At 33.8% G+C, this 15,030-nt stretch overlaps 1 protein-coding gene across 3 annotated transcripts in view; it reads right to left on the reverse strand.

The window, feature by feature from the left end:
- Positions 1-15,030, reverse strand: part of TBC1D23 (TBC1 domain family member 23) — a 51,159-nt gene that overhangs the window by 15,521 nt on the left and 20,608 nt on the right. For all 3 annotated transcript variants that reach the window (XM_006208048.4, XM_006208047.4, XM_072966280.1), the window contains exons 5-12: positions 12,757-12,880; positions 9,854-9,978; positions 9,716-9,762; positions 8,799-8,902; positions 6,933-7,055; positions 5,572-5,664; positions 3,124-3,294; positions 964-1,006 (exon numbers count right to left, since the gene is read on the reverse strand). In XM_006208048.4, the coding sequence (XP_006208110.2) occupies positions 964-1,006; positions 3,124-3,294; positions 5,572-5,664; positions 6,933-7,055; positions 8,799-8,902; positions 9,716-9,762; positions 9,854-9,978; positions 12,757-12,880 (830 nt within the window). The remainder of the gene's footprint in view (positions 1-963; positions 1,007-3,123; positions 3,295-5,571; positions 5,665-6,932; positions 7,056-8,798; positions 8,903-9,715; positions 9,763-9,853; positions 9,979-12,756; positions 12,881-15,030) is intronic.

Below are 15,030 nucleotides of genomic sequence, written 5' to 3' on the forward strand. Positions count from 1 at the left end.
AAAAAAATTTTTTTATAAATACAAGCTAATTAAACACATCCACTTAAAAAGTTCTCCAAATAGTAGGCAGATTCCTTAAAAAACTAAAAATAGAGTTACCATATAATCCAGCAATCCCACTCCCGGGCACATATCCGGAGGAAACTCTAATTCGAAAATATACATGTATCCTAATATTCACAGCAGTACTATATACCATAGCCAAGACATGGAAGCAATCTAAGTGTCCATCAAGAGATGACTGGATAAAGAAGATATGGTATGTATATGAAATAGACTATTACTCAGCCATAAAAAGGAATGAAATGATGCCATTTGCAGCAACATGGACCTAGAGATTATCATACTAAGTGAGGTCAGACAGAGAAAGACAAATATTATATATCATTTATACGTGGAATTTAAAAAAAAAGAAAAAAGATACAAATGAACTTATTTACAAAATAGAAACAGAATCACAGACATAGAGAACAAGTTTATAGTTACCAAAGGAGAAAAGAGGGATGAGGATAAATTAGGACAGACACAAACTACAATATATATAATAGATAAACAACAAGGTTCTAATGTATAGCACAGGGAACTACATTCAATATCTTATAAAAACCTATAATGGAAAAGTATATGAAAAAGAATACACACACACACACACACATACACAAAGCTGAACGATTGTGCTGTACACCAGAAACTAACACATTATAAATCAACTGAACTTGAATAAAAAAAATAAAATAAAATAAAGTGTAAAATAGTATTCCACTAAATATTCACTCATTGCAATTGTCTATTATGTTTGTCTGTTATCTATATATCGTGCTGGCCTTGCCTTTTTGGAAAATAGTGGATTATTGAACAGAATATGTACCCATTAACTAATCTGGTCACTCCAAATCAGCTCCAGTGATAATATAATTTCCTCTCAAAAGTGGAGGCAAATGGACGAATAAATTAAAACCTTACCCATAAATCCTCCACTGGCAATGCTCACATATTCTTTGTTTTTCTAAAATGGAAAATAAAATTCAAATTATTCCAATACGCAATTGAATTAAAACTTCTGACAGTTCTGTAAGCATTAACAGGTACAATTTAAGGTTATATTCTAAATTTCTGTTTTTTTCCTTTCCTTTGACATTTTGGACTTCAGCACAGAGAGGTATACATTTATCCTGTGTACTGTAAGGTCTGGTGGTTGGATGGGAAGGAGACAACTTCATGGCTACCAACAAGGCTGTAATTTTATACGTATTATAGTTCCCATAGTGCAATAAAAAGTCAAACCAAAATCGGTTAAATGGTAATTTTAGATATAACTAGAATGGTTTTTAAAAGTTTTCAAAAATACTTCAGGTTCTTTATAAAAAAGAAATATAAAAGCAAATATTACAGCTAATTATGAAGAAGAAATCACAGAATGTTAACATTTTACAAACTACTAAAAAATTAATGAATCTAAGCAATGATAAACACACACAAAAAGACATGAGATCTGGGCAGTATTTACCTCTAAGGAAGTACATGCCACCCAGGACTTCCTGTTCCCCTAAAAGTATTTTGATCAAGTCTCTAAATCTAATTACCAGCTTACAGGAAATACCAGGGACAGAACATGATAAACAACATGTGAATGCAATCAGCAAAATCCAGATTGTGAGAAATTCTCTAAGACAAAGTAACCAGTTTTTTCCAAGAGGTATATATAAGGGGAGTGGTAGAGCATATGCTTAGCATGCACAAGGTCCTGGGTTCAATCCCCAGTACCGCCTTTAAAAATAAATAAACCTAATTACCTCCCCTCCCTGCTAAAATAAAATAATTAAATAAAAAAAATTTTTTAAATATATATGTAAGAAAAAAATTAAGAGAGGGAACCTATAAATTAAAAGAGACTTAAAGATAACAAATGAAATCTCCTGGTTTAGATCTTGAGAAAATCAAGGAAACTCAAACACCAGTTGATTATCATAATAAAGTGTAACAGTGATAATGTGGTTATATCATCTATAATAGAGTTCAATTCTCCCGACTTCAGGGTTTATTTGAAATTTCCCATGATAAAAATTGGGGGGGGGAATTTCTAAAACCACAGTCTTTATCAAGAACTTGAATTATTAAAAAAAAAGTTCACAGTATTAAAAATTCTTGCCATCTGACACCCCTCACAATATATGGTTTGTACCAGAGCATTCTTAGAATAGGCCAATTAAATTTATAAGTAAAATGAGTTTGAGTTCCTATTTTTGCTATTCTGAATAAATTTATAAAACTTTTCTTTCAGTACAGCATAAAATTATCTTATAATCCCTCCCTCAAATACTCTGTTCCTTCTCTGAGTTTGTCTTTCAAGGACTGTCCTTGGGTAGACTAACTTTCTCAAACCCAGTTCCCCGTAAAAAGGACACAAATTGAGTGGCTTGTGTAACACCATGCCTACTGTCTTCCTGACTCCATTGTTCAGGGTCACACATAATGAGGACTTTATAAACTACCAAAGAATGCCTAAAAAACAACTAATTTTTAATAAAGAGCAATCACTTAACAAGGCTTTGTAGAGAAGGTAAAGTGACAGATTGCATAAAATCACTAATACAAATAAGTTGTGCTAAAGACAATGTTCAAACACAAAAAGGAGGTGGCTATGTCATGAATACATATATATGTATATTTATTTGATTTCAAAGTGAAGATATCAAAATGAATTGTATAGTTACTGTAAAAAGTATGAGGGTACGAACAGACAGAGAATAATGTGACAGAATAATCCAGAAATAGACCCTGATGCATTGAGGAATTCAGTATATTAAAGAGGTGGCATTTCAAATAGCACAACTGACTAGCTATTTGGAAAAAAAAAAAATCTTTTCGATTCCTACCCCACTTCTTACATAAAACTAAATTCCAGATGGTTCAAGACTTAAACATAAAAAAGAATGAATCATATAAGCATGCAAGAAAATCTGGGGGAGAAGAAGACCTTTCCTGGCATGACACAAAACTAAAAATGTGTTAAAAAAAAATAGATAAATTTGACAATGTAGACAACAGCACAAAATTACCTATGAGAATTTCTTAAAGGTGACAGCAATAACCAAGCAAAAGTGAAATAACCTGTCAGCATACCTGTAAAAAGTGTGCCAGGACCATGTTCATATACATGTCTTCTTCCTCTCTGCCACTGCCCATGAAACAGAGGTGCTCCCCACCAGCAATGGAGCCAGACTCGATGGACTGCTTCTGGGCTTCCAGCAAGGATTTTACTGACTGTGCAAACTCGGATGGATTCTGGAGCATCTAGACAATTAAAAAAATGTTTTTTAATGTGGTAAGCCTGTGTTTCCTATACATTTGGAAAACCTGAAATATTTTTCCGGGGGAAAAAAAATATTTAAATTGCTGCTATGAAAATGAAGGAAAAAAATAAAGGTGCTTATAAATAAATCCCCAGGATAAGAGAAAAGAAATGTGTATAAATGTACCTGTAATACATTAGAAAACAAAAGTTAAAATGTACAGAAAGATTAAATTATGCAAAGAGAATACTTTACTAGGAAAAAAAATTGTTTTGCTGTTAGTTTCCTAAATAAGCTTCAGTGTCTTTAGGTATCATGACAAGAAAAGTTAAACACTGTGTAGAAAAGCCCATGACAAAAACAATACATCAAAACAAGCTATATTGTTAGTTTCCACTTATATGGCAAACCATGTATTTCTTAGAGGACAGTCAGAAATAGCAGGAGCCATTTATTTATCAGCACTACCCTAGGTACTAGAGATAACAAAGGAAAAAATTTCTTACCCCCTAAAAAACAAGTATGCCAATAAACACAAAAATCTGTTTAAAATGGTTATAAAAAGCATAGTGAAAATCCAATAGAAAAATGGATTTGTAATTTGAAAAAAAAATTGTAAAAAAAAAATATAAATTAACAGCACACTTGAAAAAAGATGCTCAACATCACTAGGAATGACCACAGTTTTTCACTCATCATTCCTGTAAAATAAAAAAATTAAGGGGGAGGGTATAACTCAAGTGGTAGAGCACATGCTTAGCATGTATGAGGTCCTGGGTTCAATTTCCAGTACCTCCTCTAAAAAAATAAATAAATAAATAAACCTAATTACCTCTCTTCCTCCCCCCAAAATGAAATAAATAAAATTTTTTTTAATTGGTAATGTCCAATAATGCCGATGGTATGAAAAAAGCATTCTCACTTATACTTGTAAAGTATAAGCTGATTTCAGCCTTTTTAAAGGGCAATACAGCAGTATCTAGTAATATTCAATATGCCCACACCCCTCAATCCAACAATTCTACTTTTATGACTCTATTTTACAGAAACGTTTGTACAAGTCCATAAAATATGTATAAGGATGTTAACTGCAGAATTGTTTCATTACAAGAAAACTGAAAACATTCCAAATGTACGTCAGTCAGGCAATAAACTATGGCATATCTGTACCGTGGACCACTACACAGTCATTAAAAAGAATGTACTTAAATGAATAGATCTCTAAGAAATGGTAAAGTGAAAATGCAAGTGAACTGTTAAGTAAAAAAATCAAGAGGAAAAAAAGTGAACAAGAAATATGTAAATACATATTAAAGGTCTGGAAGATTAAACAGGCTAATAGTAATTATTAACTCTGGAGATACTCTGAGTTTTTTAAGAAAAATCAAGTATTCATGAATCACTTGAATAAATTTTTTAAATTAGCATAGAAGAAGGACTGTCTAGGTCTTCCTAGATGAATCAAGGAAGAGAAAGGCACAGAGTTCACCTTCAGGATGCAAATAAGTTAAGTCGCCTTCTTCACTTACAGCACCCCACAACTCTCCAGGCTGTTCCACTTCCATTTTCCATGAGTTTCCTCTTGACATCATCTAGGCCTTTCTACATGCCCTTTCAACCTCAGTGACAACTTCCCAGACAAGTGCGGAAGAAGGGGAGATAGCACAGTCAACAAAAGAAGTCACTTTTTTTTCTGTCTTCCCTATTGCTGAGGCTCTAGTAACCCCAGAACAGCTTAAATGATGTCAGTTTCAGCTCTACCAAATGCTCTAAGCATCTCTGGCAATATTTAATTATCTGGTTCATCTAATCCTTTAATTAAAGTGACCCTAGGACAGCAATTTTAATAACTAAGCGCCCATACGTCAGATATTACCTCACAAATATTAGTTTATTACATGCATAAGTACTCATGATGAAAGAGAAGGGTTAGAATAATCACCCAGTCATAACAGGAGCTAATATTCACAGAGTACTTACTAGGTGCAAGGCACTAAGTGTGCCATCAGGTAGCTCACAGTAAGAAGTTTAGAATTTACCGACATAACAATGGTAAAGCAACAGTAAGTCCTAGTTAACAGTGCTTTCATCTACCCTTGATGATGTCAAAAGGCTGTTCTGGGTGAAAAGCAACACTTTAGTAAGGGCAGAGACTCTCTCCTTAAGCAGAAAGAAAAACCTCCCCAATCCAGTACATGTATATTTATTTATGGGCTAAAGGAAAAAATCCACTTCTTCTCTTACTTTCTAAAAACTTTCAATCAGCATTTATACCAACCAGATCTGAATCTAAGTGGAAAGCAGTTGATAAATGCCCAGCATTGTACTGTTCTGCAGGACGGCAATCCACCACAAAGAACCGGACTCCTTCCTAAAAGGGAAACAATATTTGACATGATAGAATTTGCCATGAGGGTCACATTTTATACAATACAATCTTAACAATTAACCAAGGGAAGAACAGATTTATAAAAAAAAAGAATCTCACATATAATTAGGAAGACCCACATAATACAGACGTAAGAAAATAACCTCAAGATCTTAAAAACTGTATTCATTTTAAAGAATTAAAACATTTTGTATATAGTGTTCTTAACTAGAAAGTCTTAAAATATATAGCAGGAATGTTAGTCTGAGCTATAAAACCAATTACACTGGAATTTAATAATTTAATGCATATACTGTTAAACATTTTAAAAAACACTATATAATTATAAACACAGCTTTAGATACAATTCCTATTTCTGCAAATAAGCCCACAAACACATCAACAATTTAATTCACACAAGGATTAAATGTCTTTAGGGGTGAGAGGATGTTCTTCAATGCCAATTTGAACTGAAGATGTTCACGTGGGTCTCTTTAAACTGGATTACATGTTTTGATTTATTTTTTAATAATAGTTCTAATAAAAGCATGTGAAAGGCTTGTTTTTAAAAGATCTACTGTAAAAGGCCTGCTTTTAGACATCCATTCCTCTTCTCTCCATCTTCGAAATACATCCTACCTTCCAAATACACATACATGGTTAACTATCACACTGTTAGCAATAAAGAATATATGTTGAAAAAACTGGCTCATGAGATTTTCATGGAGATAACAATAGATAGAAAATTATGATATATTCTCAATCCTCCTTTGTAATATGCCTTTGGCATTAAACCATGTAATTAAATTAGCTACATAAGTACCAGGAATTTAACTGTTGAAAATTTACCCTTTAAGTACTCCATACAACATTCAGTTGCTAAAATATAGAAAAGGGAAGACGGGTATAGCTCAGTAGTAGACCATATGCTTAGCATGCATGAGGGCCTGGTTTCTATCCCCAGTACCTCCATTAAAAAAAAAAAAATAAAATAATAAAACATATATATATATATAAAGAAAGATTTGGCAATTAACAAAAACTGGTGTCAAAAATAATTAGTTGTTGACAACTAAAATAACACACAAGCTAACAGTTTAAAAATGAGCATCTGGACAGAAGATTTAACACATTACTCAAAAAAAGTGAAACAGCCACATTGTTATAGTAAATTAATTTTGCGAGTATCAACAAACAGGGAGAAAATGTTGATTTCTCACATTTAAAGGGGACAGTCCCCTGATGAGCAGCTGGTTTTTTTTTTAACTTACCCCTTGAAGCTGATTTGCTTGAAGGATCTCTGACACCGAGATGGCCAGACAAAGAGCCTGACTCAGATCTGCGTCGTCATCCTTAATTCCCAACAAAGTACTACCAAATAGATGGTGATTATCCTGTGTGAAGAGGAATTTTTAAAACATTATGAAGAAAAAATAAAATTAAACTTTCTTCCTAAAGCTATTCTTAATAGACCAAGATAAAAGGTAAAATAATTATATAATATCTTTGAGTCATGTGATTTTCAAAACTTATCATCTCAAATCTCATAGGCTAAAAGCTACAGAGAGACTACATACAAAGTAGAGTTCACACAAAATGAAAGACTAAGCAGACAGAAAAAGACAAATATTATATATCACTTATATGTGGAATCTAAAAAAAGACACAAATTTTACTTACAAACCAGAAGTAGACTCACAGACATAGAAAATAAACTATGGTTACCAAAGGGGAAGGGGAGGAGGGATAAATTAGGAGTTTGGGATTAACAGATACACACTATTATGTATAAAAATAGATAAGCAATTAGAACCTACTATATGTAGCACAGGGAACTATATTCAATTTCCTATAATAAGCTATAATGGAAAAGAACTGAAAATATGTGTGTGTATATATATGTGTAGGTATATCTGAATCTCTTTCCTGTACACCTGAAATTAACATTGCAAATCAACTACACTTCAATAAAAAATAAAAAAAGAAAGACTACAAAAAAACCCCACATTTTACATAGCTTTTTTAAAATACTATTACCTCTATTTAAATATTAAATTTTTAAATGATTACTCAAACTTCTTACATTTTAACATAATAAAAACAAAAACTTGGCATAAATTGTGTAATATACTGCTATAGACGGCTCTAATTAGCAAATGCCAGTGCAGATTATTTACCATGTCTGAAGAATAAAAGCTATTTCTCTCAAAAGACTAAAGAAAAAAAAAAGGATAAGATTTCTTTTTCATCCAGTATCATAGTCACTATCCCACCATCTAACTCCATCTAATTTAGTCAACATTTTGGGGAACTGAAGTGATCTACATAAGGAAATTATTAAAATAGCCGAAATTAGTTCCAGAAATAAATCTCTTTTGTAATTAATTAGTTTTGAGGGAAATGTTCTTAAAAGGTTTCTCTTATCTACCTTCTGAACACACTATAGTGAACATATTTTAATTTATTATAATGTTTCAGAGACATAACTTCCAACTAGCAATGATAATGGTACAACATCTTGAACAGAAAAGACAGTCATGCTCTCATGAGCACCTGAGGGTCACAAACTGTTTATAAATGGTATGTCTGTGCCTCCTGCACTATTAACTTTTGCTTCTTCAAGTTTTACTTTCTAGGAGTTCACACCACTCGGGTTTCTAATCTGGTGTCCTTTCTCTTGAAAGTACCTATCTGATCTGAGGAAGGTTCTAGGTCTCAGTGGAGCTAAGTGACCCTTCTTTGTTTAAAACATGGCTCTGTGTCATTAAAGTTGTGCAAAGCTGAACTTCAGATAAAGCAGGTATAATTACACACCCTTCATCAGATATTTCTAATATAATCTTTAAAGTCAAGAAAGCATTACTTTAAGAAATACCTCACAGTCAATTTTCTCATGACTGATCAGAAATAATAATCAGAGTAGAAGTGAAATGGTTCCTAGTGTATTTGTATACTATCTTTTCAAATGTCTGTTTCTCCATTAGGGAGAGTATTTACAGTGAAAAAAAATCACACAAAACTGTAACACATGAAAAGAATGACAACCTAGAGTCTTTTACCTGATGTGGATACAACATAAACAATAAAACAATGCACAAAATGTGAAATACTGAAGTAGGTCATTTCTGGTTTCGTACCTTCCTAAATGAAGCTGGTGTTTTACTGCAGTAATACTGAGCCAGAGAGAAAAGGTCTTCTGTATCTTCTAGATTCAAACTGGATGGAGTATTTTCCAAGAACTCTACAATCATAAACATATTATAATATAAAAAATTTTACCTGTGAAGAATAATGAACATTATTTACATATCAAAGTTGGAATATCTTCAACATTATAACTATCTAAATGGAATCTCAACAGTGATGCACTGAAAACTGCTTGGGGAGAAGTGGATTTCCCCAAAAGGAGCTGAAACTGCTAATGTAATTCTGTTGTTAGTGAATGATGGTGTCAGGCAATCAAATCATATTCATTAGCCTTGACTGGAACACTGTGATTTATTTAACAAACACATATTAAATGTCAGGCCCTTGGAAATAAAAAAATGACAAGAAATGGTTCCTGACTTAAGGAACTTTGTCTTGTTTGAGAAATACAAAGTAGTGAGATAAACACTAAAAACACAGACAGTACAAAGTGCCAGGCAATACAGAGAGAAAGTAACTCAATCTGTGTGGGGGCTAGACTGTGGAGAATCCAAAAGGAGAACCAAGATTTCAACAATGGAGATGCTTATGAGAGCTGAGTATTCAAAGGGAAATTAAGGAAGAAGGAAGGGAAGGGGAGAGAAAGGAGGGCACTTTAGTTGAACAACGAAACTGAAGAAACAGTATCTGAGAAAAAACTGAAAGAGTGAAAAAAACATGGAAGGAATGAATGAGGGTAGTAAAATCAGGGGAAACAGTCTTTGAGGTCTGTAGCTGAAGAGTGTCTACGAGTTGAAAGAAACCTCAGAACTCTTCTAGACTAATCTCCTAAACGTACAGATGAGGAAATTGAGTTTTAGAAAAGTAAGTGACTTGAAATGTTTTCTCCACATTAAATTATACTTACGGATAACTTCTTCTTTGCTGTCAGACTCCTGTGCTAAGATGACTTCTCTGTAAAAGAGAATCAAATGAATTTGAGTTAAGTATTAACAGAGCACCCTGAAAACAAAGAAGAGAAAAATTTAGCCAACTTGATACTTACTTTGTATTAACAAGGATTATTAACATTAAGAAATAAATAAAAAATGGATCTGCTTGTTGTAGATATCCATCCCATATTGCCTGAGTGACTTCAATGGAACAGTAACATGCAAAAAGGCTTCCAAGCTGTAATTAGGACATGAAATGAGAGATATAAACCACTGGAAATGACTTACTCTTTTAAAAATATTGAGGCAAATATGTAACACATCAAACTGTCTGCTTAAATGTACACCTTAATTTTACTGTACGTAACCCAAAGATAGAACGTGTGGATTCAAGGCACAATGAAGCCACTTACTAGCTGTATGACTTATGGCGTGTCACTTAACCTCTAAGCTTCCATTTCTACTTCTGTTTAAAAAAAGGAATACTACTACCTGTCTTCTATCACTGTTGTGAAAAGAAAGATAATTAACCTAGTATATATACACTAGCAAATATGTGCCATAGCGTAATAACTAGCAGTTATCCACCAGCTCTATAACGGTTAAGTATTAACAGTACTTAACTTGCAAGGTAATTGTGAGGATCAAGCATGGTAATTTAAGTTAAGAGCATCAAGGGAAATTTTAATGGCAATATAAAGGCGAATTACTTCCCATGCTTACTTTACTTCATTTGAAATAGGTGAGACAACATTCATGTCCCTCAACAGGTTTCAGGAGCTCTATGGTTTTCTATTTCAAATAAAATAATTGTTAATGTATAAGCTTCTCTAGCGCTCAACTGTGCTTTAAACTGCATGAATTCAGTGATGTTTTTAGGTCATTCCATTTTTATTAGACACTGAAACAATTCCATCTACAGGTTTAAATTTAAAACATATTTAATGACTAAAGGGAGCAAATGGGAACACATATGTTTAGTGCCAGGTACTAAACTACTATCATGTATCTTTTAATAAATAACTCTTATTTTAAATATTCTCACAACAGGCCTTCAACGTACAAATTTTTCTCCCCGTTTTACAGGTTAGAAAATAGACTTGCATTAAATAACTTTCCTAGCATCACAGAGCTCGTGAGCGGTAGTGTTTGGACTAGAAAAAAGGACCACGACTCTAGAGCCCATGTAATTGCTACTGCAGGTGACCACAAAGCTTTTGAAGTACACACTGCTTCTGATGTTTTCTGTAGTTATTTAAAAACTGCCATTACAACATGGAAGATGTCAACACAAACAGAAGAGCAAGATATGGTCATCATTAAACTCACTTAGCTAAACTGAAATTACCACTGCTTTGTTCACAGGTATGAGTTTTTGAGATTTAGGAATTTGTTTTGTTTCATCTCATGATTGAAAAATAAAAGGACTCCATTCCATAGATATGATACCAGCAGCAAGAATGAAGTTACCTAGGGCATGAACAAAGAGAAGCTGGTTGTTTCAGTCATCAGTTAAAATCTGCTACCAGCACTGAATACTAATTCAGAGTTCTGGCCACAGAAATGCCATTTCCCAGGCATGATATCACCAGAGAGACCTTTATTAAAGTACCAGAATACTTAAAAGAAAGTTTCTTACTTCCACACAAGTAAGTAGATTTAATGAATCTCAGAGAAACCACAATTTTACAGGTATTTTATTATTTTTACTCAAAATGACAAGACTGTGGCCAAGAGGGAACTAAAGAGTAGGCTGCTGCAATTTGAGATTTAGCATGCCAGAGCTGAAACCAGTTAGGATTCTCTCCTCACCATTTCCTGATGTTTCCTAATCCCATCACCCTCAGAGGTGGGTACTATTAGTATTCCCATTTTATAGACGAGGAAATGAAAGCTCAGAGGCTAAGCGTCTTTAATCAACAGTTAACAAGTGGCAGATATGGAATCCTTTCTGAAGAAAAGTTAGGTAAGATATGATCAAGGAATGTGTTAAATTTTTGAATATTCTTCTAGCACCCAATCACTGTTTTAGAAAGATCTTTAAGTTAACCTAGAAGAGCAGTTCTCAAAGTGTGGTCTAAGGAGACTTGGAACTCCCCAGGAGTATTTCCAGGAGAGATTGTGAGGTCAAAGCTATTTTCATAATAATACTTAGATTTTTCCTTTTTTATATTTATTCTCTCACAAATGAACAATAGAACTTTTCAAAGGCTACATAAAGTATGATATCATTACAGATTGAATAAAGAAGCAGATATGAGAATGTACCTGCCTGTGATCTAACCAAATATTAATGAGATTTGCAAAATTATTTAAAAATGTCACTATTCTCACTAATTTTTTTATGGAAATTATGGTTTCTTATGGTTATTTTTCATTTAAAAATAGGCTCTTAATGTTAACATGTATTAGATTTATCACTACTTCTAAATGAATTAACAGATGGTTAAAATTTCTTAATTTCTAACCAACATAATCCACATAAATTATGGATCCTCAATAAATGAGCATAAAAGATCAAGACCAAAAGGTTTGAGAACCACTGACCTAGAATAATAAAACTTTCCACTTAAAATACAAATGCAGAATGATAGAGCACTGAGATGTACTTTATATTCTCTTATATTAGTTATTTGATAATTTTAAGTCATTTTCTTTGTGACTAGGTATCAATTCTTATACATGCGATCAACAATTTAATCACAGAAAGTTTTAAAGTGAACTGATCCATATATTTACATATATTATATACATATATATGTAAATATGTTACATGTTATATATTTACATATATATGTAAAACAACAAAAGGCTAAACTTCATATTACATTTAAGTTAATGAAAGTGAAAAGCAAAATAATGATTTCTGAAGTGCCAATAATTGTACCCCTTTGGTTTAAATTGTAATGGTCTATAATTTAGTGCTTTTCTTTCTCTTCCTTGGGGAAAAAAAATCCTAACTATAGTTTTATAGAAAGCTATTTTTCATTAAGTGTTCCTACTTTCACTTTATTACCCAGTTGAGTGCATAGGAGTCTGGAGTAATTTTCTTTGTATCAAGAAAAGAACAAAGCTCAGGTTCATGGTATTGGATGAGTAATCGGAAAAGATGAAATGGTCTCCCCTTCAGAGAACAATCCCTAAAAGACAAGAGAAGCAAAGTTTCTTGTTTTAATAGGTCAGAAATGGTCATATCAGTAGCTGATCCTCCTGCAATACCCACCTCCTCTCCCTTCCCCAGAACATTTAACCACCACCGCATTCACAGCAAGCCTGACACAACTGGGCAGAGGTCTCTTGTTAATACCTCATATACAAGACCTGACAAAAAGTTTGTAGGAACAGCAGGTGTACAGCCAACTCTAGGGAGATTCTTTCCAGATGAACCCAGGGAAGCACTCAAAAGAAAGGACTCCAAGGACCACTGAAAACAGTGAGATCACTTAGTTATTTTGGTAAGTTCTAGATCCCAAAAGAAGATCTGCAGAGTCCTGAGGAAGTCCAGCTCCCTTCCTCCCTGTCAAAGAAGAAGAAACTCCTAGGAAGGCTTCCGGTTAGCTTCACAGTTAACGTACTCAATTAGGAATCCTTCAGCAAAGGTACAAGTCTGAAATGGCCATAGGTGAACATTTCAAAAAGGTGGACCCAGAGCCTTAGAAGCTGCTGAAGTGGCCGGAGTTCCAGATGCTCAGAGTGAATCCCAGTTTGAAGGCCAAACACTGACCTTACTGAATAACTGTACCACTTCCTGCCTTGTTTCCTTGTGCCTAATAAATCATTAAAAACGTAAGTAGCTCTAAGTACAGGCTATCATAATAAAGGTCAGTATTTATTGAGGAAATAACCATGTGCCAGACACTACAGCAGATACTTTACAAAGTTATCTCGTTTTATGTTTACAAGCAACTCTAGGAAAGATACTATTACCATCCCCATTTTACGGATGAGAAAACTGAAGCTTAGCTGTGGTAAAGTAGCTCACCCAGGTCATGTAACAGAAACTGGGCATTAAGCCATTATGCCATACTACCCTTCCACACATATAAAATATTTCAACAAGTGGTATGATGGTAGACGTACAGTCTCTAAAAAAGCAAACTATAAAGAAACTGGTGTACATTAGAGTCACCTGGGAGTTTTAAAAAAAATCTACATGGTTCTACATAGTCTATTTATATTGGAAACTTCAAGGACCAGTATGTTTTAAATAAATTCTTTGGCTGAACAGACATTTCTCCAATGGAGATAGACAAACTGCCACTAAACACATGAAAAAAATGTCAAAAATCATTACTTGTCAGGGAAATACAAACCAAAACCATAATGAGACAACACTCAGTCTGGATATAATTTAAAAAAACTGACAAGGATGTACTGAAACCGGGATCTTCATTCACTGCTGGTGGGAACATAAAATGACGCGGTTATTGTGGAAAAATCTGGCAACTCCTCAAAGGGTTAAACACAGAGTTACCATATGATCCAGCAATTTCACTCCTACGTACATACCCAAAAGAAATGAAATACAAGTCCACACAAACACTTGTACAGAAGTGTTCACAGCAGCATTACCATAACAGGCAAAAAGTGAAAACAATCCAAATGTCCTTCAACTGTTGCCTGAGTAAATAAAGTGTGCTATGTGCATACAATAAGATTACTCAGCAATAAAAAGAAATAAAGTAATGATATATGCTACAATATGCACAGCATCTCTGGCTGCACACTGCCATCAATTAAAAAGCTCTAAGCCTAAACAAACATTGAGCATGGATGTCCTCTTTAGAAATTTAATCAGTCAGGTATGTAAACAGGCATCAGGATTTTTTTAAACTCCTTCAATGATGCCAATGCATATCCAGTGTTCACTGTGCAGCCAAATCACTGGTCTAGATTATGTCACAAGTTCCTTTTGGTTCCAAAATCCGAACCACCTGATCCACAGCACTGAGAACTACAGGAATTCTTTCTGGCCTCACGAGTGCCGCCTCTGCCAACTCCTCTCCCCTCCACAACAACCTACACATCTGTCTAGACTCAATTTAAGTGTCACCTGCCCAGGGGGAACCTCCCTGACCTCCAGGGAAAGTTAGATCACCCCCGTTACACACTCTTATAGCACTCTATATTTCACCTTTCTAACACTCTGCACATTTCTAATTACTTGTTCAATGCCTGTATTTCTAAGACTACATTCCAAGCACCTCACTTACAGTAGCAGCACTCCAAAATTTTTACTTTTTACTTAGACACTATAATGTTATTTTTATTTTATAAGAAATTAAAATAG

This window comes from Vicugna pacos, chromosome 1 (genome assembly GCF_048564905.1).
Source record: "Vicugna pacos chromosome 1, VicPac4, whole genome shotgun sequence".
NCBI lineage: Eukaryota > Metazoa > Chordata > Mammalia > Artiodactyla > Camelidae > Vicugna > Vicugna pacos.